This window comes from Pongo pygmaeus, chromosome 17 (genome assembly GCF_028885625.2).
Source record: "Pongo pygmaeus isolate AG05252 chromosome 17, NHGRI_mPonPyg2-v2.0_pri, whole genome shotgun sequence".
Classification (NCBI taxonomy): domain Eukaryota; kingdom Metazoa; phylum Chordata; class Mammalia; order Primates; family Hominidae; genus Pongo; species Pongo pygmaeus.
The window spans coordinates 63,672,664-63,698,014 of record NC_072390.2 but is presented as its reverse complement, the minus strand read 5'-3'; the positions used below and the strand labels follow the sequence as shown (position 1 = coordinate 63,698,014).

Sequence of the window (25,351 nt, the reverse complement as noted above, 5' to 3'; positions counted from 1 at the left end):
CTCAGCGCTTTCACAGGCCGAGGCAGGCAGATTGCCTCAGCTCAGGAGTTCAAGACCGGCCTGGGCAACATGGTGAAACCCGGCCTCTACTAAAATACAAAAAAATTAGCCAGGCGTGGTGGTGTGTGCCTGTAATACCAGCTACTCGGGAGGCTGAGGCAGGAGAATTGCTTGAACCCAGGAAGAAGAGGTTGCAATGAGCTGAGATCGTGCCATCGCACTCCAGGCTGGGTGACAGAGCGAGAGTCCATCTCCAAAAAAAAAAATTGGCCCGCCACATACCTCAATTGTTTAATGAAGACGTTCTCTCTGTCTCTACCCAGTCTGTGGACTTCTGGCCGTCCCTGTCAGTGTCATGGTGGGTGTGTGACTCAGTGAAGGGCAATGCCCGAATCTCAACATGCCTTCACCTGGCTCCTGGGAAGCCCTGGCCGCCATTGTAGCCAGGCGAGGGAAGGATGAAGGGAGTTGGTGCTCTGGTGCGACTCCTGCAAGGAGCTGAAGGACCGGCAAGTTCTAGCCAGAAAGAATCCCCAAGGAGAGGGGAGCGTTACCAGGAAACAGTGTCCTCAGTGCCTTGCCATAGACAGGCTTGTGCAAAACAAGAGACATGTCATCACAGGAAAAGAAATCACTGGGCCCTTTGGGGACACTTTGATGAAAGACTCATTTGACCAACTGGGACTGGACAGCCACTCGCTGTTGATTTTTGGAAGCCACTGGGCCCAAATCTCAGCCCTCTTGAAATGACTCATTGCCAAATGCCACAGTGACATTTCCAGGGAAGGGGTAGGTTTCGGGGGTGGTTAAACCAAACCTTTAGTGCAAAAGCCATTTTGTCCAGGACTGGCTTGATCGTACCACTTTGGATAGGTCATAGTTCCCAGTTTTGGGGGACGTAAGTCTCCTTCACCCCATGGTCTCCTGGACCAACTTCTTGCGAGAATCTTCCCCTCAGCTCATCTCCTGGGTCAGTTCCTGGAGGCCCTGCTAGTATAGCTGAGGCACATGAGCCTGGGGAAAAGGTTTCTTTTGCTGAACACACAAAGAACACAGACTCTGGGCATTTTGCTTTTGGTGGTGTTTATTTTTTTAAACCCACTTGTAGTTTGGGTTCAGCTGGAAAGCAGAACATACCGACGGAGGGAGGGTGGTCGCGCTAGCGGGGTTCCGTGGCAGCTTTGGCTGGAAGCCCCAGGCCCCTGCTCCGGGGAGGTAGGTCCTGTCGCCTGCTCCCAGCCGGCTCAGGGAGGCAGCCAGCCCTTCCGTGCGAGTGTTCCGAGCAGAGGAAAGTTGTCTTTCTCCTGATCTGTGTCCTCAAAGGCCCAGCCAATGGTTTCCCAACACAGTGCCCTGCAGCTGAGGGACACGACTCCCCGGGCAGGCCTGAGAGTCTGTCTGACAAGTAACACGGGCCGGTGTCTGATGCCAGAAAACAGACTGGGACTTGGCTTCTTGGAGGCCCGCGTCTGGGGCACCCCATGGGGCTGCTCTGGTGGCGGCCTGGCTGTCTGGGCCCCCGCCCCTACAGCTGCCCCGGCCTGATCTGTGGTACAGTTCCCACACCCCCCACCCTCATCCCTCGGAGAAAATAAAATAGAATAAAATAAAAATCAGAATAAATACCGACTCGGCCAACATTTACATTTACATGGATGGACAGGACGATCCCCAAACAGTGAAGGTTTACAGACTGGTCAAAGAAGGACGAACAGACAGAATGGCGTCTGAGGGTGCACACTCCCGTGGAGGGTGGCGGGGCTCCTGGCCTCGTCCGGGTGAGGTTGGGAGCCTCGCTGGGGCTGCGGTCCCAGAGCTTCGGCAAAGCCACCGGGCCTTGGGGAGCAGGGCTGTGGCAAGCAGGCCGCCTTAGAGAAAAACAATGACTAACTCATCCTGACAGGCAGTGGGGAGACTGAGACAGGATCAACATCAGATGGCTGGACCGCCTCTTCCATGCGCCAAGAACCGCGGGTGAGGGGAAAGCAACGCAAGCCTTAGAAATGCAATATCCAGCTCTGCCTGTCATCACATACATTCAGAGGTCAACTTGGACGCGGCCTTCCTCACGCCACAGAGAGGGGATGGACTTGGGGAGGGGGCCAGGGTCTGTGGGGCATCCACTTCTGTCCTGCAGTTCCTGTCTGAGCAGTCTCCCTCGGGAAGCTGCCGCAGGGTCTCAAATTTTAGGCTTGACTGTTGTTTCTTTAAAAAAAAGTCTTAACGTTTTCCTTCCATATCTGAAAAAGGAGCAGCAACCTGCATTTAGAAAAACAGCTTAAAGTGTTGTTCAGATTGGCTAGGAAGCGCTTTCAGGCAGTGGAATAAACTAGGCAAACAGTACGTCTGGAGCCACCGTGATACGACGTGTAATTAAAAATATATTTATATATGTATACATATTTATATTTCACTTCTTCACACTCTGGTCCTAACAGCCAAGGGGGAGCTGCCCCTGTGGCCAGACTACCAAGGAGCCCGTTCGGAGGAAGGAGTATCAGGCCCCAAGGTGCCCACAACATAGCCCCCTCCACACAGTGTTTCGGAGCGTCCTGCATGAAGCTTGCTCTGAGCTCACTGTTGGGTCTAGGAGACCCCACTCCCCTGCCTCCTCCCTGACCTGAGCCCCCACTCCCAGGTCTCTTCTCTCTTTGGGGGCCTTGCCTCCTCCTAGCGGACAAACCCCACATGCTTCAGGGAGGCAGGGGCCGCTGAAGCACAGGTGGAGGCTGCCTGGCTACGATGGCAAGCTCGCCCTGGGGCCTGCCCTGAGCAGCCCCGCATCAGCCCGGCTCCTCCCTCAAGGCCTCCTACCCACGGGGCATCTGTGTCCCCAGGCTGGGCTGGGGAAGAAGGGCAGTGAGGAGGAGCTTGAGAAAGTCTGGGAAGAAACCGTGCAGGGAGGAAGAAGGCAGGGTTCAGGGCCAGGGACCAGAGGTGGCGTGCGCTTCTTGGGAGAGACCACCGACCTGTTTCAGGTAAACTTGTGCCCCCCACACCTTGTCGCCAACAGGCTCTTTTTGGAGACAGGCAAAGGCTCCACACCTGGGACCAGAGGGCAGGTTGCAGCTGCAGGGAAAGCTGGAGCGAACTGGGGAAGCCTCTCCCCACTCACCACTCTCAGACTCAGAATCAATCACGAGAACCTTCCCCGCCCATCACCTCCCGGCCAGTCCAGTGTGGACCAAGAGGGGCCTCCAACGTGACCCAGGGCCTGCCCGGCCTCAATATAAAAGAGCAAATAAGGAAGTGGCTAGGCTCTGACATCATTTCCGGGGGGCTCATCAAAGTGTGTGCTCCAGCCCCCAGAGATGGAGCTATGTGGACACCCGTTCCACCCCACACCTTCCTCTCCAGCCAACAACAGGGCCTGCTCCCCAGGACCAGGGCCTGCTGAGAAACCCCAGTCTTGTTTCCCGGCTGGGAAGCTTCATCTGGCGACCCCGCTAGTCACCTGACTGTCCCTTTCATGACTCAGTGAATTCGCCCCTTTCCCAAGAGCTAGGGGAGGGCTGGGCTTCTAGGTCCGAGCTGGGGCAGTGACACAGCGCATTAGCTAAAATCGAGTCCTGGGGAGCCCCCACTCCCGTCCTTTTCCCCAGTAAGACCTGCGTGTGGAGCACGAGACACCATCTAGAATTTTGGTTTTAATTTGCCAGTCTCATTGTGTGCCCTGTTTGCCACAAGGCCCCTGGGGCCAGGACCAGGTTTAACTTGGTCCCAGTGGTGACAGTATCAGCCCTTTGAGAAAACAGAGGCTCTGGAAGCCAGGGGCAAGGAACACAGGATTCCAGCGGGGACCCCCGCCGGGGCAGAAGTTTCCAATTACCCTAATTGGCTACTGGCAAGCTGTCTGTGGCTAGAATCTTTCTAGAGGGGGGCTGGGTTTGATCTCCCACTAATCCAGGGGTCCTCAACAGTGCTGACTGTGTGATCACATCACGGGCATTCTCATTGACCAAAGAGACTTCAAAGCAACCGACTTTTGAAAAATAAAACACAATAAACAAAAGAGTGCAAGTGGAACTCAAACTCCATCTGCCCCCCACGCCTGACCCCCTAGGCCTGAGGCTGGGGGGCTGCAGTGAGGAGGACTTGGAGGTGGGAGGTGGAGCGTCAGCTCTGCCATGGCTGACAAAGGCCGTCAATTACGGGCGGCTGGTGGGGACCGTGCCTGCCTTTGTCCTCCCGGACATCTGCTACACGTCGCCTGCTGCCAGTTGGCGACTGCGGCTGACAGCATGCGGGAACAATGCGAGCCCGTCTCCGACCCACTTTTTCAGCTTTCCGAGGTTCTTTCTGACCCAAGCGGTGCCCCGGCGTGCAAGGCTGCCAAGGTCTCCGAGGAGTCACAGCGATGAGATCCCTCACACAAAGCTCCGTGGGGGATGGGTCTGATGGGGAGGGGAGAGGCGGGAGTGAGGAAGGGGAGGGCCAGGGCCACCAGGAAAAAGAAACATGCTTCCCTTATTGGTGTGAGCTTGCATGCTCGGGCTGGGGGCTTGTGCGGGGGCACTCCTCTCAGGGATTTGCTCCCTTCCCCGTCTGGCTCCAGACTGGCCACCGACGCTGCCTGCCTGCCTCCCCATTTCTTTCTCCCGCCAGGGCCACCCCTGTCCTCCCGCCTGTCCATCTGGCCCTGTGCACCAGGGCCCCAGCTGCCCGCGGGCCGCCCGCCAGGCCCCCTGGCTGTCAGGCTGTCAGTTTCTGGATGGTTCTGTTGTAGTACTGCGTGATGGGGGGCGTCAGAGGGTTCCAGCTGTTAGCGTGGAGCTCGATGACCTCTAAGAGCAGCGACCGGGTCAGCATGGACTCCGAGGGGCATAGCATCTTGTCCCGCGCACTGGCCAGGAGCTCTGTCATCATCTCAGGCAGCTGTTCCTCCAGCAGCCGGCCTGTACTCTGCAGCTGCGGACAGAGATGTGGGGTTAGGATGGACTCGGGCCCTGCAATGGCCCACTGGCCACCCTGATTAGGTGGGCAGGGATAGGAAATGGCTGGGTTGTCTTAAGGACACACAGGCCCAGGCCCCTGTGCCACGGCTGGAATGAGGACAGGGAGAGTGGAAGGTGGAGTAGCCAAGAGTGAGAGCTCACATTTACCAACCAATCTGCCAGCAGGATCCAGAGGGATCAGAATATTGCCTACTGCCCAGGGCTGAAAGAGCTTTCACCAGGAACATGCCTCTTGTCCCTTTTACCCAAGAGCCTCCCTCTTCCAGGAAGCCTTCCCTGACTACATCTGCACCCTCAAATGGCTCCATGATCTGTGCCCCTTGGTAATCAGGGGGCCCTGTGATCATTTTCACTTGCTGGGGCGTCTCTCTGGCAATGAGCTTAGTCATTGTTACATGTGTCCATTGGAACTTGAGAGCAGGGGTGATGCCTCCTGTTTCTCTCGCGCTCCTTTTCTCCTGATCCTGATCCCACCTCCCAGCCCCCAGAAGTGACCTCTGCTCACGCTTGTGACAGGAAGTGGGGGAGAGAAATACAAACTGGGGAAGAAGGCCAGCCAGAGGCCGTCAGGAGAGCCCTAGATAATCTTGAAAAGCCCACTGGGAAGAAGGAGCCCCTCTTCCTGGACCAGCACACCCCTGGCCAGTGCTCTCCAGGCCCTCTACAGAATCTCAGTCCCCATCTCTGTCCCCAGCCTTGTCCCATCCATTTTTCTAGGCTCTGCCTTCTTCACAAAGCCTCCCTTGACCCCCTGAGCCCTCCCTGACCTCTCTCCCCTGACTTTTCAGGGATGTCTCTGTACTTACACTTATTCTATCTACTCTCTGTGTGAGAGCTATTCCTAACCAGACTGGAAGCTGCCTGAGGGCAAGGACCAGGCTTTCTCCTTCTCCCTAATCCCCCCCTAATCCCAAGCCCCCTGTAGGGTGCCCAGCTGGAGCCCAACAAACAAACTGAGTCTCACAGACCCAAGGCTGCCATCTGGCTTCCAGTGCTTCTGGCCTCTGAGCACCTCAGTGAGGCCTTTGCAGCCAGGCGGAAGCCACCTGAGTGTGCTCATGACAGTTGCCAGGCCCAGGTCCTCGTCTGGAAGCCCCTCTCCTGCCTGCATCCCACTCTGAGTGACTCTGGACCATCTGCAGAGGGCAAAGGTCTGCCCAGGGACTGGGCCAAAGCCAGGCTCCGAAGGGAGAGCCCAGAGGAAGAGTTTCCATGAGCAGGGGCCACAGCTTAGGGACAGGAGTGGTACCTCCCAAGAGGGGTGCTTTCGGGTGGGCTGTGCCAGCACTAGATTGCCAAGCATTAGCAAAGCAAAGGGAGATATTTGAGGGCAGAGGTAAACAGGAGCTTCTTAAGTCATTTGTGTGGCATGCCTGAGCTGGGGCGCAGGGGGCCTTGGGGGGACAGGGAAGTAGGCAATGCCACCCCTCTGTCTAGGGAATCACTTCTCTCTGCCTTCAGTCAGGGGTGAGCTGCTCTCACCATCAGTGTTCACTCTGGCTTGGGGTGGACAATTCTGGATGCAGAAGTCCATGCCCACTCCTGAAGCCATCCCCCTACCTTCCCCTGGACTCGTAAATGCCTCCAACAACCCTTGTGCCCCTAGAACTGTTAAGGCATGAGAGATGCACTGGCTCTGAGGTTGGGGATGTCAAAGCCCCAATGCTTACCTCCATAGAGCAGCAAAGGACAGCATCTTCCTTCACATCCTGAGATTGCAAGAGCTGTGGAAGAGAGGGGCAGAGAGCGCCACTGAAGGAGACATGCCGGCTACTAGGCCCTGTAGCTCCCTGCAGCCCCCGCCGACCTGCAGCCCCAGCCCTGATGCGGCCTGTAACAAACATCTCCAAGGTTCAGGCTAGAGTGAGAGCCCACAAAAGTCAGAGAGCAGAAAGTCAGTTGCGCCGGGTGGCCGTGATTTCTCCGACAGGGTTTGAGCAGCTGGAGGTCAGTGTGACTGTGCGATGTGAAGCCTCTGGGCCAGGTCTGAACACCTGATTCAAGAGGCCATTGAAGAGAAAGCCTGCAGCAGTGAGTGCGCTGGGATCATCCACTGTTAACAACTGGTCAGCAGAAGTCCTCAGGGAAATGAAATTAGCTTAGAGACGTATAATTGGTAACTGCTCTACGGGTGAGGAGGTTCAGCCATTGACTCAGGCGCCCCTGGGCCCTGGCCACAGGAGGAAGTCCAGGAGTCAAAGCCCTCTTCTCTACTGGCCCAGCGCTGTAGACTTTCAAACCCACAAATCTGTGGTCTTACTCAGGGGCTGGAACTGTTTCCTAACTAAGGCCATGGCTGGGCTGCTCAGCGCTCAGTCCGGCCATGCTACAGTCCATGCTTCCCCCGACCTGCCTGGCTCATTCTCTCAATCTCTCTGTCTCTTTTAAATTGAGATATCATTCACATAACACAAAATCCACCATTTTAAAGTATATAATGCAGTGCTTTTTAGGATATCCCCAGACTTGTGCAACCATCACCACTATTTAAGTTCTGAACATTTTCATCACTCCCCAGACAAACCCATACCCATCAGCAGCCATTCCCTGTTCCTCCTCACTCCGGCCCCTGGCAACTCCCTCCGAGTCTATGTCTCTATGGAGTTGCCCGTGCTGGACATTTTATAGAAATGGAATCACACAATATGTGGCCTTTTGTGATTGACTTCTTTCACTGAATGTTTTCAGGGTTCATTCATGTTGCAGCATATACCAGTACCTCATTCCTTTTTGTGGCTAATATTCCATTGTAAGGATATGTCACATTTTGTTTATCCATTCATCTGTTAATGGACATTTGCGTTGTTTGTTTCCACCTTTTAGCTACTAGGAATAGTGCTGCTATGAACCTTCATGTACCAGGCTTTACCTGGATGCATGTTTTCAATTCTCCTGGATATTACATAGGAATAGAATTTCTGGGTCATGTGGTAACTCTATGTTCAGCTTTTTGAGTAGCTGCAAGACTGTCTTCCACAATGGCTCCATCATTTTACACTCTCACTAGCAATGCATGAGGGTTCTGGTTTCTCTACAGCCTCACCAATGCTTGCTATGTCCCAGTTTTCTGATTCACTCTCTCTTGAACCCCCAGCAGCACTGGTGTGCTGACACCAAGTGCTTGAAACCCTCTCTGGGCATGGCTTCCGAGAAGCTCACCAAGCCCCACGGACCACTCCTACCACAGCCCTCTTTGCTGGCTAATGCTTTTTCTCTCAGTTCCTAAAACAGGCATTCCTCCAATATTTTCCTCCCCAAATAGTTATCATCAAGCTTCTGCTCTTCTCAATGCCGTCCCCTCCTGCCATGTTGATCATCACGACTCTCAGGGACCCCACATCTAGCTTGTCTGCATGAACCTTCCCACACTCATTGGGCTTCACTTTCTGGATGACACTATGGCTTTATCATCTTTGCCTCAAAGCAGCTCCATGTTACCTCCAGCTCAAAACCTCAGTCATTTTGCTCTCCCCTTACCATCCATAACCAGGAAGGTACCAGGTTCTGGAGACATTTTAGTCCCACTTTTCCAGGTCCCTGGCCTTACTCAAAGGTGAGGTTTTGTTGCTTCCCTCATGGGGGATTGTCCCGCTTCCTGATGCATCATTCTGGTCCCCACTTCCTTCCCCTGCAATTTATCTTGTACACAACTGGCCAGGGTGATCTTCCTAGCATGCCACAGCCCACGCTACTGTCCCGCTTAGGAAATGTTGGATGCAGAGACGGTTCTGTTGCTGGCAAACTCGAGAGCATCACTTAGTCATGGGGATCCAGGTCAGGCCACAGTTAACTTCTATCCCACAACTCAAGGGAGCCCACTAACCAACATCTAACTCAATTTACGCAAAGGTGACTCACTGCTTTTATGGAGAAGCATTTTGGCACATTTCATCTACAGAAATCCTTGAACTAGGTCTAGTAGGTACTCAAATATTGAGTGGAATGTGGAATGAATGAAAACATACTACATGCTGTATAAACCATAAGAACAACCTTCCTACAACTTCCATAACCTCAAAGTCAGTAGAGATCAATCAGACTACAGACTGGGTCTCTCTGATCTCAACACAGTCCTGTTCCAGATGCCAGGTCTCCTCGATCACACTGTAGAGAGATGCCGAGGTGGCACTTTGAAAGCAGCACAGATCTACCAAAACAAAAGAGACAAAGTCACAAGTATCTGCCGAGCACCTGTGCCAGTCCAGCACAGTTCACTGCAGAGAACAAGACAGACCAGGCCCTGCTCCAGGGCGGTGGAAATGCAGCTCCGGGGCGGTGGAAATGCAGAAAACAAACCAATAAACATCTCTATCAGATGGCGGTAAGTGCTGTGATGCAAAGCAGCACTTGTGAGGTGATGAATATGTCAATGAGTGTAGTTTAATCACTCCACATTGTATACATCTTGATCACAGCTCACTGTAACCTCAAACTCTTAGGCTCAAGCAATCCTCTGCCCTCAGCCTCCTGTGTAGATGGGACCACAGGTGCAGACCATCATGCCCTGCTAATTTTTTTACTTTTTGTAGAGACGGGGGTCTCTCTATGTTGCCCAGGCTGATCTTGAACTCCTGGCCTCAAGTGATCCTCCTGCCTTGGCCTCCCAAAGCACTGAGATTATAGGTGTGAGCCACCATGCTTGGCCTGGTTTATGTCTTAAGGAGACCATTCTGTCTGCTGTAGGAGGGAAGGGTGGACACTGAGGGACCTGGCCAGGCATGGTGGCAGTGTGGCCTAGGGCAGCAGCAGGGGCAGAGAGCAAGACGGGTCAGGCCTGCACACATTTGCCTCCAGAGTGGATGGGGAAGGTGAGAGCTTGGGGCCAAGGAGAAATCATTTCTACTTCAGGCCCCTCTTCGGCTAAAGCCATGGGTTTCCATGACTTCTTCCCAAGCAGGTTAAAGGGCTGCACTCCATAGCTGGTGTTTAGACTCCAAATGACTTTGTATCTTTGGGGCTCTCCATCCTCTCTCCATCCTTTAAGGCTGGGTCACTTCCCAGCTGTTCCTCGGACCCTTCCTGACCACCCCAGTCCCTGCCCTCCCTGCTTCTCACTCCCAGGCACTCCTGCTTTCCCCCCCATGCACATTCCACACAAGTTAAGACATTTTCCAGGGTGAACTGTCGGCTTCTTGAAGTCAGGGACAGTGCCAAATTCATCTCTGCTGCCCTTTAACCCCAAGCAAAGCCCCTGGCAACAGTGGGGATTCATGAACTGTTGGTCAACATGATTTATGCATTTCTTTTTTGCATTTTTAAAAGGAAGGGTAGAGGGTGAGAAGAGGGTAAAAGATGGCATTTTGAGGGCACATCCTCATTTACTCACTGAGAGCTGGAGCCAAAGTTTTAATCTGGGCATGATATAGTCAAGAAGGAGAGGTAAAGTCATGCCCAGCCAACCCTGGGGACTGGTCATGTTGCTGGCTCAAAATCTGCATTCTGCACATCCTTAATTCTTCCTGTCTCCTGTCATGTTGCATCCATCCACCCAGCCTAGGGGCCCTGCAGCAGGAGCTACAGCATTCACCGCAGGAGCTGAGGACCCACGGCAGGCTTGGCTGCAGGCCAAACTAGGGTGCAGGCTCCAGGGCCGCAGGAGTGCTTGATTGGCCAGAGCCACTTTCAGGGACCAGACCTCATTCTCCTTGGTAACTTGGTCAGAACTGGCCTGAGAACTGGGTTTGCAGCAGACACATAGAAAAGAAATCATTTTGGGATGAGTGAGCAGAGGTGGGCCTTAAACTGCTCAAATGATGAGCAGGTGGAGAGCAACGGTCAACCCAGGGGAGGGAACAGTATGGGCTGCACACGTGACAGGCACTGAGGACCCTCGGGGTCTCGCATCCCACCTACATATTTCCAACTCTGGGCCTCTGCATACTTGTCGCTGGAAATTCTTGGCCACCGCAGATCCACAGACCTCACTCCCTCATCCTATGCAGGGCTCTGCCCAAACATCACCAGGGCAGACAGGCGTTCCCTAAGCAGCCACCATCCCCCACCTACCTCCCAGCTCACCCCTTTCTGCAGCTCCTGACATGTTATGTACTTGTTTGCCTATTGCCCATATCCTCGCTCTAGAAGGCAAGCTCCACGAGGGTAGGGTGATGTCAGTCCACTGCTCTCCCCAACATCTGGCACACATTGGAAAATATTTGCTAAGAAACATGCTTTGGGAGGCAGGGAGAAAACTTGCCCAGCTGAGAGTCTGTGACAGGAAAGGTAAGTGCTCACCCAGAGAGACTGCTTGCAAGGCCCTCTGATGCACATACCTTTGAAAAGATGAGAGTGAGGGGGATGTGGATACCTACCCCTCCCCATACCCCTGTCACCAGAAGGGACATGGCACAGAATTATTATCGATGTGTCTGCAAACATAGAGTGCTTGTAGAAATGCAAACTGGTATCACTCTATAGATGGCAATTTGGTGATAATCATCAACAATAGAAGTGTCCACACCCTCTGACCCAGCAATATTACTTCTAGGAATTTATCCCACACATATAACCACACATATGCCATACAACACATGTACACTAGTTGCTATACTATTTTTAGAGCAAAAGATTGAAAGTAACCTGGACCTCTCCCAACAAGGGGACTGGTTAAGTAGTTACAGTATGCCCATGTGGGCTACTCTGGGGCAGTGACCCCTCTCCTGCACTGGGGTCTGCGGATCCCCAAAGAGAGCCAAGGGAGGCTTCCACCAGTCAGTGCCTGGGGACTTTCTTGGGCCACAGGCAAGGGTCTCCCTCATCTAGAGGACCCAAGAGGCCAGGATAAAGATTAGTAAGCAGGTTCTAGAAAAAGTTGGAGGTGGGGGGTGTGACTCATCCTGCAGCAAGCCTACCTGAGTCATGGGGTCCAACATCCAACTGCGAGGGGCTGGTTCAGGGCCTGGGAGGGTCCTGTGACTGTCTGGGACCGGGCTCAGAGGGAAAGGTGGGCCTAGCCACACTTACTCAGCAGGGAAAATGAGGACTAACATCAGGAGAATTCTGTGTGGTCTTGCTGGAACTTTTTTTTTTTTTTTTTAAGACAGGGTCTCACTCTGTCCCCCAGGGCGGAGTGCAGTTGTACAGTCATAGCTCACTGTAGCCTCAACCTGCTCGGCTTAAGCAATCTTCCAGCCTCAGCCTCCCAAGTAACTGGGAGCAGGGGTGCACCACCATGTCTGGCTAATTTTTTAAAAAATTATTTTACTAGAGACAAGGTCTCACTATGTTGCCCAGGCTGGTTTTGAACTCCTGAGCTCAAGTAATCCTCCCACCTTGGCGTTCCAAAGTGCTGGGTAAATTATGGGCATGAACCACCCCACCTAGTCTGGAACTTCTTTCTTATAGTAAATTTCCCTCATATGCTTCCCCGGGGTGCTTACCAGGAAAAAAAAATCCTTAAAATAAAAATTGCTGGTAGAAATCACAGGAAAGCGGGAAGGTAAATATCTGGTGGGAATGAAACTCCAGACAGAGTGGGTGGTGGTCCTGGGTGGGGAAGAGGCAGAACCCGGGAGCTGATGCGAAGGGAGGGAGGGCGGTTGGGGACGCAGCCGCAGGCAGGTGTCGCTGGCTGACACGGTGGGGCTGCTCAGTCAATGCTTCTCCCGGGGAGGGAAGTGCGCCTGGGGCCATGGTGTGTCCTGAGACCAGCTTCTCAGGGGGCTCTGGTCCCTTTCCTGTGCCTGCCAGGTTCTGAGGTTTAGGGACAAGCGAAGTAATAATATGAGAAATTTCGAGAAAAGCCAGGGCCTGCCAGGCACTGAAGGCTCTCAATGTGGCTGCATCTCCCTCCGAGGAGCGAGGGAGACGCTGACAGGGCTGCGTGGAAGCCTCCCAGAGTCCCAAGGGTGTTGACAAGTGAGCGCTTTGCCCTGACGATCAAGGGTCTCCTCCTCATCTCTTCTGCAGCCCACAGCCTGCGTGCCTTCCACTTTCTGTGATGGGGCTGCTTGGGCCTGCAGAGCGGTTCCACAGTCTCCCTGCTCTTTTTCTTCCCTTCTCGTATCTTTGTGACTTCCCCTTCCCATGCCTTCTTCCCTGGGCACGCCCAAACTCCCCGCAGGCAGGCTCTTGGGGCCACTGCTCCTGCTCCCCCTACTCCCCCAACTCCTGTCAGGGCAGAGGACAGACTGCCCAGGGCCCTAAGGCAGAGCTGGGGGCGGGTTCTCAACCCTAGAGCCCCCCTTCCAAACTTATCTTTCTCTGGGTTGTTTGGGAAAGTCTGCATGAAGCCAAAAACCACATTGTGCGAGAGGCCCTCTTGCAAACGGCCTGCTGGGTTTTCTCAAGGAAGTCAGGGAAGGAGTTTCTCATCTTACTTGTCCCTCCCAGTTGCTGGAACGCAGAGAGCACAGGAAGGGCCTTGGTGGCTGCAGACCATGTCCTGTCCTCCCCGCACACACCTGCTTGGTTGCTGGCTTTTGAGAGTGGATTCTCAGACCCTTCGGGGTGAAGGGATGGTGGAGGATTCTCCCTCAGCCTCCCTTGGATGGGGCACACAGCTGAAGACCCCACCTGCTGCTCTGTGGCAGAACAAGGGTCTGGCCTGCCTCTTCCAGGGGGCCCTTGGCACAACTCCACAGGCTTCCTCCCTGGGGCCCCGTCAGTGCCATTGCCCTCCTGGGCTCTCCATGCTTCAGGGTGACTAATGGCTGCCCAGAAATCCCTACTGAACTTGCCCTTAGTGGGTATCATCCCAAGGGAAGAACCTTTCCAGTCTTTTCTATCTTGGCCTAAATGACCTGTCCTATGTCCCATTTCTTCAGGGCTCTGATTTCCTAAGAGACAGCTCATTTTGGGGATAAACGAATCCCTGCCAGGATGGAGAGGGCCGACTAGCTCTCTCATTTATGTATGTTCTATTTGGGATCGCCAGGAGACAACGGCTTCACTTAGCTCAAAGACAGGTCTCAAAAATTAGTGGCATCTTGAACAGTGACTTGTACACTCATGTTCACAGCAGCATTATTGACAATAGCAAGAGGCGGAACAACCCAAGTGTTCATCGAAAGATGAATAAATAAACAAGTGGTAAATCCATACAAGGGGAATATCACCCAGCCTTAAAAAGGAAGGCCATTGAGACACATGCCACAACACGGACGAGCCCCGAAGACATTATGCTAAGTGAAATAAGTCAGGCACAGAAGAACAAACACTGTATGATTCCACTTCTATGAGGTCCCTAGAGTAGTCAAATTCATACAGACAGGGAGCAGAATGGTGGGTGCCAGGAACTGGGAAGAGGGAGGATGGGGAGTGTTTCATGGGGACAGAGTTTCAGCTGGGGAAGGTGAAACAGTTCTGGAGATGGATGGTGGGGATGGTTGCCCAACAATGTGAATATGCTTAATGCCAAAGAAGTGCACACTTAAAAATGGTTAAAATGGGTCAGGCATGGTGGCTCACGCCTGTAATCCCAGCACTTTGGGAGGTCGAGACGGGTGGATCACAAGGTCAAGAGATCAAGATCATCCTGGCCAACATGGTGAAACCCTGTCTCTATTAAAAATACAAAAATTAGCTGGGTGTGGTGGTGCGGGCCTGTAGTCCCAGCTACTCGGGAGGCTGAGGCAGGAGAATTGCTTGAACCTAGGAGGCAGAGGTTGCAGTGAGCTGAGATCGTGCCACTGCACTCCAGCCTGGCAACAGAGTGAAATTCTGTCTCAAAAAAAAAAAAAAAAAGTTTAAAATGGTAAGCTTTACGTAATGTTATATGTATATGTATGTATTTATTAACCAATAAAAAATGGTTTATAAAAAAAGAGGCAGGCTGAGCGGGGTGGCTCACGCCTGTAATCCTAGCACTTTGGGAGGCCAAGGTGGGTGGATCACTTGAGGCCAGGAGTTTAAGACCAGCCTGGACAACATGGCAAAACCCCATCTCTACTAAAAATACAAAAATTTGCCAGGCATGGTGGCAGACGCCTGTAATTCTAGCTACTTGGGATGCTGAGGCAGGAGAATCACTTGAACCCAGGAGGCAGAGGTTGCAGTGAGCAGAGATCTCACTACTGCACTCCTGCCTGAGGGAAAGAGTAAGACTGAGTCTCAAAAAAAAAAAAAGAAAAAAGCCTTGGTAGGAGCAGGCACCCTCTGTGTGGGCAGGACTGTCCCTCTCCTCTGCTGTCACCTCTGGAAGACGAGCTGCATCCATGAAGGAGACCAGCCTGCTCTACCTGGGGGTCAGAGGCCCTGGGGTGGGGGGAGGAGCAGCCCACTCATCAGAGTCTCTTGCACTGACAGGGATGTGGGCGGGCTGGGGCAGGCAAGCCTCCCGTGCCCTCGAACGGTGAAATGTGTTTCTTGGACAAGAATCCAAGGCAATTGTGCGAGCCCACACAGTGTTTGTTCGGAAGCGAATGCATTCCTGTCCTATTGTCTCTGCCGGAGACTTGTTGTGGGCACACCCATCATATCCTCCCTCAGGGAGAAGCCAAGGTGCTCCAGTCGGGCTGTGGCTGTGGGAGGCCCCACAGCAGCCAGGGAGAAAGGCAGCCTGGTGGGAGTCTCCTGGAGTCCCTGGGGGAAGGGCCATGGGCACAGGCAGGCTGCCCAAGGCATGCCCAGGATGTAACCAGGCTGGTAGCTTGGGATGCCACCCTGCAGGGAGGGAAAGGGGGTGCTGAGAACTCATGGGGCAGCCTCGCTGTGCAGGCAGGGATGAGCACTGGCAATCCCAACATCTTGTCTTGCTAGTGAGGGGTGCAGTGTCCATCCGAGGCGGGCTGGCCAGCCCACCTTGACCACCTCAGCTCACCCATAGCACAGCCTTCTACTGTGGGAGAGCAAACCCAAGCCACCTAATGCAGCTGCAGAAAAAGCTCAGCCCAGCCCCTGCCTGGAGGAGCCTCCTTCCTTTGGTAGCGACTGGAGGTGGCTACAGGGGCAGCCATGAGGGAGCCAAAGTGGGAGGTTTGCAGAGGGCTGTGATTGGCTGGAGAACAAAGCCAGCCTGGGAGCTGAGATTGGCTGGCTGGACCAGTGGTTGAGCCAGGGCTGTGGGAGGACAAGCTGAAGGTGTGGAAAGAATTGTAGGGCAGGAGAGAGGGAAACAAAGAAGAAAAGATAGTGACAGGTAAAGGCCGTGGTGGCGGAGGAAGCCACAGAAATGGGCACACAAGCTGACAGTGGAGAGAAAGGGGACAGGGGGAAGAATGAGGCAGAGTCAGAAGAACCACACCTGCAGGGGTCTAGGATGGTTGCCACCTACATGTCAGGAGTACCCTCCGGGACAGCTGGCCCATCCACCCCGTGCCTCTGCGGGACTTGGACCTGCACCTACAGCCAAACCTGGAGGACAGCCCAGGGACTGTGCCTATGGTAATGACGAGTCATCAAGAAAAGGGCCAATTATGTCTAGGTCTCTGTTCAGGGAGGCAGGGAAGTAGATAATCTATCCAAGAAAGGCTATCGTCAAAAATGTGCATCAGGCTTGGAGTCAGAAGACCTGCTACACACTAAGACTAGCCCCTGGCATGCCACTTAATCACTCTGCATCTCAGCTTCCTCACCTGAGAACAGGGATAGTATCTGCCTAGGATTGTTTGGAGAGTCAATTGAAATAATGTATGTGAAAGAGCTTTGATAAGTGTAAAGCTTGATTCAAATGTAAGGTGTTATTATTGTTATTATGTTTATATCTTTATAAACATATATCTTCCCTGAAGATCTCAACATGCTTTGTATGCACCATTCCTTTTACCCTCGTGACACTCCTGTGGAGACAGGCAAAGGCCACAGGTATTATCATATCTGCTTAATTGGTAGAGAAACTGAGGCTCAGTAGTTAAGTGGCTTGCACAACCCAGACAGACAGCAGGTCTAAGTGGAAATGGAAGGTGACAGACAGCAGGTCTAAGTGGAAATGGAAGGTGCTGGAGAGTCCTGGATCTGTGCTCTCTCCTTTACAGAATGATATTAATTTCCCACATTAGCTAATTCTTATTTTGCTGGTTGGAGCTTATACTTTTTTTTTTTTTTTTTTTTTGAGATGGAGTCTTGCTCTGTCACCAGGCTGGAATGCAGTAGCGTGATCGTGGCTCACTGCAACCTCCGCTTCCCAGGTTCAAGCGATTCTCCTGCCTCAGCCTCCTGAGGAGCTGGGACTACAGGCGCCCACCACCACGACCAGCTAATTTTTGTATTTTTAGTAGAGACGGGGTTTCACCCTGTTGGCTGGGATGGTCTCCAACTCTTGACCTCGTGATTTGCCTGCCTCAGCCTCCCAAAGTGCTGGTATTACAGGTGTGAGCCACCACATCCAGTTGGAGCTCATAATTTTTAACTGTGTTGACTGGTGACAAGTCAACCTGAGCCTTCACAAAATTGAACTGATTTTACCTATTCTTTGTCTGTATTGGCCACTACCTATGCCTCCATCCACTCATCCACCCTTTTATCCATCTGTCTACTTGCCTACTCATCCATCCATCCATCCATCCATCCATCCATTCATCCATCCTTTCATCCATCTATCTACTCACCCACTCATCCATCTATCCATCCATCCACTCATCCCTTCTTTCATTCATCTATCTATCCATCCATCCATCCTTTCATCCATCTATCCACATCCATCCATCCATCCTTTCATCCATCTATCCATCCATCCATCCATCCTTTCATCCATCTATCTACTCACCTATTCATCCATCCATCCATCTACCCACCCATCCATTCTTTCATCCATCTATCTACTCACCTACTCATCCATCCATCCATCCATCCACCCACCCACCCACCTACCCATCCATCCTTTCATTCATCTATCTACTCACCTACCCATCCATCCATCCATCCATCCATCCATCTATCCATCCATCCGTCCATCCATCTATCTACCCATCTACTCATCTATCCATCCATCCACTCAGCAACATTTATGAAATATCTATGGTGTGTTAAATGCTACATAAGTACAGGGATAACAAGAGGAATAATAAGACTTATAATTATTGTCTAGTAGGGGGAAAGCAAGAGACTTGCTAGGTATATGGCATTGCAGCATAAGAAGGAATAGCAGTGGTGGAGAACTCCAGGCATATGGCATGAGAAGGATGTAAAAAAGCAAAAAATGTGCACTAGCAGAGTACAATGATGAACAAGTATTTCAAGATGCCTAAAATATATGGTGCTGGGGGTGGAATGTGCTGATAAAGAAGGCAAAGGCCACATATTAAAGGGCTCTAGATGCCATGGTACTGAGTTTGGATTTTATCCCAAGGGACTGGAGAGCCACTGAAAGATTTTAAACTGGAGAGTAGCATAGTAATACCTGTAGTTTAGAAAGATCCTATCTTGCATAGCATGGAGATGTAGGTAGGGTGGTGTTTGGACTGGAGGCAGGGGGACCGTTAGAAGGTTGCTGTGCAAAATTGGGGTGGCTTGAATTAAGGCTGGCAGGAAGGGAGGAGGATGTTTAAGAGGCAGAATATGTTAAGAGGCAGAAGTGAGAGTGAGGAAAAGGATGAGGTAGAAGATGGTCAACCCCAGGTTTGGGGTTTGGTCAACTGCATAAGTGATGATGCCATCAACAATATTGGGAAGGCAGGTGGAGGTGGTTTTAGAGAAAGTGAATGAGTTCAATGTTAGAAATACTGAGTCCAGGGTCCTTGGGGATGACCAGGGAAGATGACTAATGGGAGAATGGTAATCTGGGGTCATCAGCACCCAGGCATTAGTCAATCCATCGGTGTGAGTGAGGTGACCTGGAGAACACATGGAATGAGAAGAGAAGACGGCAGGGGCTCCCAACCTGAACACAGCAATGCCTAAAGGGTGACAGAGGAGGAGGAATCCCCAAAGAAGGAAGAAAAGGGTGGTCAGAGAGTTAAGCAGAACAGGAGGAAATGGCGTCATGAGGGCCAAGAGTTCCAAGAAGTACAAGGTCACCAGTGTCAAAGCTCAGAGAGGTCAAGTAAGACGAACAATGACCAAGGTCCCCTGGATTTGGTGATTAGAAGAGCATGGGTGACCTTTGCCATGATGACTTCAGTGCTGCTACTGGGGCAGTGGAAGCCTGGGCTGGGCCCCGCAGAGTTGGAGAGTGTGAAGGAGGTCCAGAAGTGCAGACAGAAAGAGCACACCATTTCTTTATTTTTCTTTGGAATGAATTTCTGTACTTTTTTCTCTCTCTCTCTCTCCCCCACTCCCAACCCCAACCCCCTTCTTCTCTTCCTTCCTTTCTTTTCTTTGTTTGTGGAAGTTGCCTATGGAAGAAGAAAAGGGGAGGATGCTAGGGGAAAGACACTGGCACAGGGTCACATAGAATGGTCTAGGAATCTGGTGTGGTTAAAGTAGGAGAGTCTTGAGCCAGTTTAAAGGTAGAGGTGAGGTGCCAGAGTGCAGGAGAAGAGGATAATCAGAAAGGAGGAAAGGATCAAGTACATAGATCTGCCTTAAAGAAGAGTAGTGTCACCCCCTGAAGTGGGAGGAAGGGCTGGTGTGGCCATGGATATAGGTGCTTGTGTAGATGCTAATGTTGCCTAGCCTGGCACCAAAGCCACAAAATTAGTGCTGTTTTATGTTAATCACTCTTGCCTGCCCACAGTGCAGACACCTTCAGCAGAGGGGAATGGGCCCCCATGCCACGTTTCCACCAGTCTAACATGGAGCCTTGGTATGGTGGTTATGGTCAGATGTCAGGAAATGTGTGGTTCTGATCTGGCCTTCAGTCCAAGCTTGTGCCCTGTGGTCTGGCTGCCAGCCCTCCTAACTAAGGCGGGCAGGCACCCTAGCTGCGGACCAGTCACCCCAGAGGGAATAATTAGCCTCCTTCCTGCTGGGCTTGCAAACCACCCCGTACGAAGTAGCGACAGTGGATGTCACATGGGGGATGCTTCATCCCACAGCTGGCCTGGGGGCTGGAAATATAATCTGGGGCTCAGGGTAGACACCAAATTCTTCTGGAGACATTGGATCCAGAAGGCAGGGCCACAACTCCAGCGGCTCCTCCTGTGGACCAAGCCCTAGCTAGTGGCCTAGACAGGGGCTTGTTCTGTTCACAGTCCCTTCAGCCAGGAATCCCCAGGACCCTGGGGTGGGTTTGAGACTCCAGGGAAGCAGCTGTGCCTGCAGCCAGTGCCTCCCAGCTTCCCCTATAGGCCCTCCCCATCCCTTCTGGAAGCTTCTTCTGTGCTCACTGCCCCCAGTCCAAGATCCCTCCTGAAGGGGTGAACAGGAAATGCCTAAGGCAGCTCTGAGGTTCCCCTTTTGAGAGGGGCCTCTGAGGGTGAACAGCACCTTCGGAATCCTCATGCTCACCTGGCTTACATATTTTGAGTGGTTGTTCTACATGCTCTGTGTGTTTTTAAAGATTCATTTGATCTTTCTACCAGATGATCTGAGTTAAGCACCACTGCAACGCTCTTCATGTCACAGCTGCAGAAACTGAGGCACAGGGAAGGAAATGATTTCTCCAAGGGCACACAAGTAGGTAGAAAAATGGCTTCACTCCTGCTCCCCAGTGAGTGCCCACATAAATAGGCTGATGGGGAGAGGCCGGCCAAAGGTGGGTGTGATGGCGCATCTCGTTTGCCTGGAATGGTTCCAGTTTTCACCTGTCATCTCAAAGTCATTAGTAAAAGCATACTTTCCACTCTCCAAACTGCCCTGATTTGGATACTATACGGTCACCTAGATAAGGAAGGGGTGCTGGGGGGTTGGGAGTTTTTCCCAGGCCTCCCAGATCCCCTGAGTAGTCCATAGCCCTCTGGCCTATTCCATTTCCCCTCCCCGTGCCTCAGGGCCCCCATTATAAAGTGCAGTAGTACAGCTGGCCATCTAGGGGCTGGGTAGCTGGGGTGGGGAGGAGGGCTCGGGAGGCTACCAAGTGTCCCGTGGCCTAGTGATGGGTGGTTATCATCGCAGGAGATCAGAACTCCTGGCTCGCAGGCGGCACCTGAGCCTGCAAGCCCTCCCCACTCCCCGGGGAACAGGATAGAGTTATGGTCACTGGGAACACTGGGCACAGCTCCCCGCTGGAGCGCAGGGCCCTGGGGAGAGCAGCTGGAGGAGAGAAGGGTAGAAGAGCAGTTATGCCCAGCCCCGCACTGGGCAGCCCAGTCAGCAGTGCCCGGCCTAGGGGGAAATCTCTGACCCTCCCCACTCAGGCCACCCTCTCCAGGAAGGACTGCACTGTATGTCTAACTCTGCACAACAGAGCTCCTTGAGACAGGGGACAGTTTGGGCAGCCAGGGGCCAGTCCTGGGGCTTGGGGTGGGTGGGAGGCTCCCCTCAAAGGCCCACAGGTCTCTGAACTCACAGGTCCCTCCACAACCCTGACATCCACCAGGCTGGGACCCTGGGCAAGCAGAAGGGTAGGGCAGGGGGCTCAGGCTGCCATCTGCTCCTGGCTGAGCCTCCTCTCTGCCCCCAGCTCCAGCCCCTTCCCCCAGTCCCTGCCCCTGCTTCTGGCCCCTACCTCCGCCCACCTGAGGCCTGGACTTGACCTTGCTGGCTGTGGGGGCAGGGTGTGATAAGCGTCTCCGTGGAGGGAGCTAGCTGCCTGCAAAGGCATTTTCCGCTCTCTAAAGTAAACAATCAAACAGGAAATTAATCGAGAAACCCACATCAACGGAAGGTTCAGGTTGTGATTTTCACAGCCCCAGAGCCAGGAAATTCAAAGTTATAGTTCCCATAGTAACTTGCCTGTAGAATCAGCGACTGCTGGGCTGGAACAAGGCCCTGAGGGGTCACCTAGGCCAGCCCTGGCCTCCAGAAAGCATTGCCCAGCAGTAAGTCTGAGAGTCTTGGGGTAGGCTGCTCTTCTGAGGCGGAACATTAATCCTGGGAACACTGCGAGGCCAGGGCTCTCCCTTCCGCGCTAACAGGAATGGGCACTCGGCTGACCTCTCAAGGATTCCGTTGTCCCATCTTCTATAATATATTCCCGTATTCCCTCTAGCACTCCCACCCACAGGCCTGCGTTCTATGAAATGGGAATAATACTCACCATGCCTCCTGCCTCACAGGCTTCAAGGCAGCCAAGTGCGGGGCTGAGCGAGGCCTGGTTTTTCACACTCAGGCCCCACCACCCCCGTTCTACTCAGTCCCATGAGGCCTGACCTCCCCATCCCTGCAGCCCCTGAATCTTGTAATTGGCATTGGCCCATCCCCTGGTCGTTTCTCTTCCAAGAGACATTTCAGTTGACTGACAGGTCCAGGAGCTTCGAAAACAGCCACCAAGGCAGCTTCGTTACTTGAACATCCTTGTCTCTCCAACCCTCCCACTCCCTGGCAGGACCAAATACATTGATATTAGCTTAGTGCACACTTACTGCCCCCGACTGAGAACCAGGTAGATTTAATGAAACCGGAGGCAAAGCCTCCACCTTCCAGTAGGTAGGGGCTGTGCGTCTTGGGTGGAGTTCTCTTTTGTGTGTGAGCGCTGAGGAGTCCCTGCCTGGCAGGAAAAGAGATGAGGGAGTTGGAGCTCGGCCCCAGAAGGAAACAGTCTGGAATCCTTCCCTGAGAGCCACCCTGCCCTCCCACCCGAGGTGGCCACTGATAGCCGCCTGGTCTTATCAGCCAGGCGCGGGACCCCTGGGATAACACCGGCTGAGGAGACAGCGAGTGCTTCCCAGGCACCGGGCTGGTGGGAGAGGGGCCTGCCTGCCTGCCTGCCCGCCAGCCTGGCCCCCGAGCCAGCGTTTGAATTGAGCAAAGCAGTGGCAAGACAGAAGTGGCGCCTGCTGGAAAGAGACAGAGCGTCTCCTTGATTTCCTAACAGGCCCAGCCACATGCCAGGGGCGGACAGGCCAGCTCAGAACGGCTGGCCTGGCTTGCGAAACAGTCCTTTCCTCCTCTGGGTAAGCTTCCCTGGGGCGACTAAACCGCAGTCCAGCCACCCAATTCCCTGGAGGAGCTGGGCTGAGCCGGGGCCACAAGGGCGCTGCCCTAGGCAGAGAGGTTGAGTTCTCTACTCTCCCAGAGGGAAGCTCAGGGAAGGCATGGCTGCAGAGGGCACCCACCAGCTCAGGAGGGCCTCCCCATGCCCAGAGCCCAGGGGCCACCCCAGCCATGGGTTCCCTGCCTGCTCACCGATTGGGCACAAGATTATCTGCAAGGCTATGCCAACCTACAGTTCCCTGAGCCTGGGAAGAAGCTTCTTAGAAGATTGTTTATGGGATGCCTACATTAACCAGGTGCCCTCCTAAATGTAGGGGGTTGTTACCAACCTCAGACTTTACAGAGCATGAGTCGGGGAGGGCAGAAATAACGAGCAAGGGTCATTGGAGGACTTAGAAAAGGGACACACTGGCCCACTCCTCTGCCACCAAGCACGGAATTTTGAAGAAACCTTTGCTTAAACCATGTCCCTTTTTGCATGATAATCTTGGCATGCTGTATTTAAGAAGGATCAACACTTGTAGTAGCCTGGTTCCCAGACAGAGGTGCCCATCTTCTGGGGTGGGGGGTGGGGGTGGAGTGAAGCCGTGTGGCAGGAGCTGGGTTGGAGGGCTATCCTTTGGGTGAGGGAGTGCAGCTGGTTCTGCAGTGCATTTGGGCAGAATGCAGTAACCAAGGACCAACTGGGTAGGGACAGCTGGGCCGGAGACAATTAAGCTCTGTTAATGTTCAGAGAAGAATCGGGCTGTGCTAAGGGCATAATTAGCATTGTGCTCAGAGGAGCAGCCACCCATTGGAGGAGCAGACAGGCCTGGGCTGAGAAAAGGGCCTGGGGCTGGCTGGGGTGTCAGCAGGGATTTGGTAAGTACTCTTTGCCAAGTCTAAGAGACTCGGAGATAAGAGAAGTTAATTGGCACCTGGAAGTTTGTTTGGCTTTAGAGCCTTACCCTTAGCAGAATATAAATTTTAATAATAGGGCAACTCTTTTTCTAAGTTGAGATGATCTTTTTGGATGAATGAGCATGTGAGTCAATATTTTGTTATCACCCGTGCATTCTCACCATGTTCAACTGACCAGGCTGCATGGGGATGAGGGCTTAGCCTGGCATTCAGGCGGCTCGCTGGGCCACTTCTGCTCTGGGCCCTACAGCCTTCCCACCTCGCCCCCTTCACAGACCTCCAATCCACCCAAACTCGTCTGTTCACAGGTCTAAGGATGCATCCTGCCCTTATCTGCCTCTGGGTTTTGCTGACAATTCTCTTGGCTGAGCATGCCTTTTCTGATCTTGGCTCCATTGACCAGGTCCCTTAAGACCAACTGTAAGAGCCTTCTCCAGGAAGCCTTCCCTGATCTTCTCTGACCACTGTAGCCAGAAGACTCACCACTCCCAGCCTGGGAGCAACTGTTGCTTCTACCTAGTTCTAGGTCTAGTCTAGCATCTACCTAGACTAGCTTTTCTTCACACTGCTCACACAGGCACTTGAGTCCACCTGGACCTCTCGGAAGACCTGAAGATTGGATTTGAAAGAAAGCATGGCTTTCTGCTGGCTGGGGTGAGGCCACTCGGAAGGGCCTCTGTTCCCTGGGATGCAGCCCCCCAGCGACATAAAGCCTTGGAGCACAGCAAGTCCTGCACCCAACTTCTCCAGGGAGTCTGAAGCGGGTAGTAACAACTTTTCATTCATTCACTCATTCAACAAGGAGGCACAGATCCTGGCCTTATAGATTTATGAGTCTAGGAGGGAAGACAGATGTTGCATAAGCAGATCAGCATTTGGAACTAAGGCTGTAAAGTGAGACTGCCTGGATTCTAATCCTGATTCAGCCGCCCCACTAGTCATGTTGTGCAATACAGGCAACCCCTCTGTGTCTCAGTTTCCTTACCTGTAAAGTGGGGATACGAATATTACCTCCCGCCAAGGGTAGTTGCAAGGATTAAAGAAGAGGATGTGGGGTGTTTAGGATAGTATCTGGTACACAGCGAGCTCAGTCAGTGGTGGCTCTTAGTACTGAGTGGGCTGCAAGTGGCAGAGTGTAGAGTGTGCTGTGGGGTCAGTGACGGGAAGAACTGTTCTCACCTGGGTCAGGAGAGGACTCTTATGGACAGCTTCCTGGGAAGAAACCTTTGAAGCTACAGCCAGGAGAGTGGGGTGAGGAAAGGAAGAGAGGGAAGGACACCACAGGCAGGGAGAAAAGTGAGTCAGGAGTGCTCAGAGAGAGGGTGGCAGGGTGAGACTGAGAACAGGAGGGGTGAGCCAGTGAGAGGGCTGGTGGGGTAATTCAGGGGAAAGGAAACAGTGGCCTAGCCCAGCCATGGAGAGGGAGAAAAGTGGTGGCCAGACTCAAGAAAATCTGCAAGAGCTGCTGCTCACAGACCCTGGGGACTGGCAGCAGGGTGGGGGGTTGGTGGTGAGTCAGGGATGGCCTCGGGGCTGTAGCCGGCACAGCCTGGAGGTCCTTCGCTGGGAGGAGGTGCAGGCTTGGGGAGCAGAAGACAGGTTCCACTAGGACACTTAGAGTTTGAGGGGATGGTGGGCAGGCCCAG

General features: G+C 53.1%; 1 protein-coding gene across 11 annotated transcripts in view; it reads right to left on the bottom strand.

The window, feature by feature from the left end:
* Positions 1 to 1,066: 1,066 nt before the first annotated feature.
* Positions 1,067 to 25,351, bottom strand: part of CTIF (cap binding complex dependent translation initiation factor) — a 327,569-nt gene continuing 303,284 nt past the window's right edge. For all 11 annotated transcript variants that reach the window (XM_054461009.2, XM_054461013.2, XM_054461010.2 and 8 more), the window contains 2 exons: positions 6,626 to 6,679; positions 1,067 to 4,908 (listed from right to left, as the gene is read on the bottom strand). In XM_054461009.2, the coding sequence (XP_054316984.1) occupies positions 4,693 to 4,908; positions 6,626 to 6,679 (270 nt within the window). In that variant the 3' untranslated portion in view covers positions 1,067 to 4,692. The remainder of the gene's footprint in view (positions 4,909 to 6,625; positions 6,680 to 25,351) is intronic.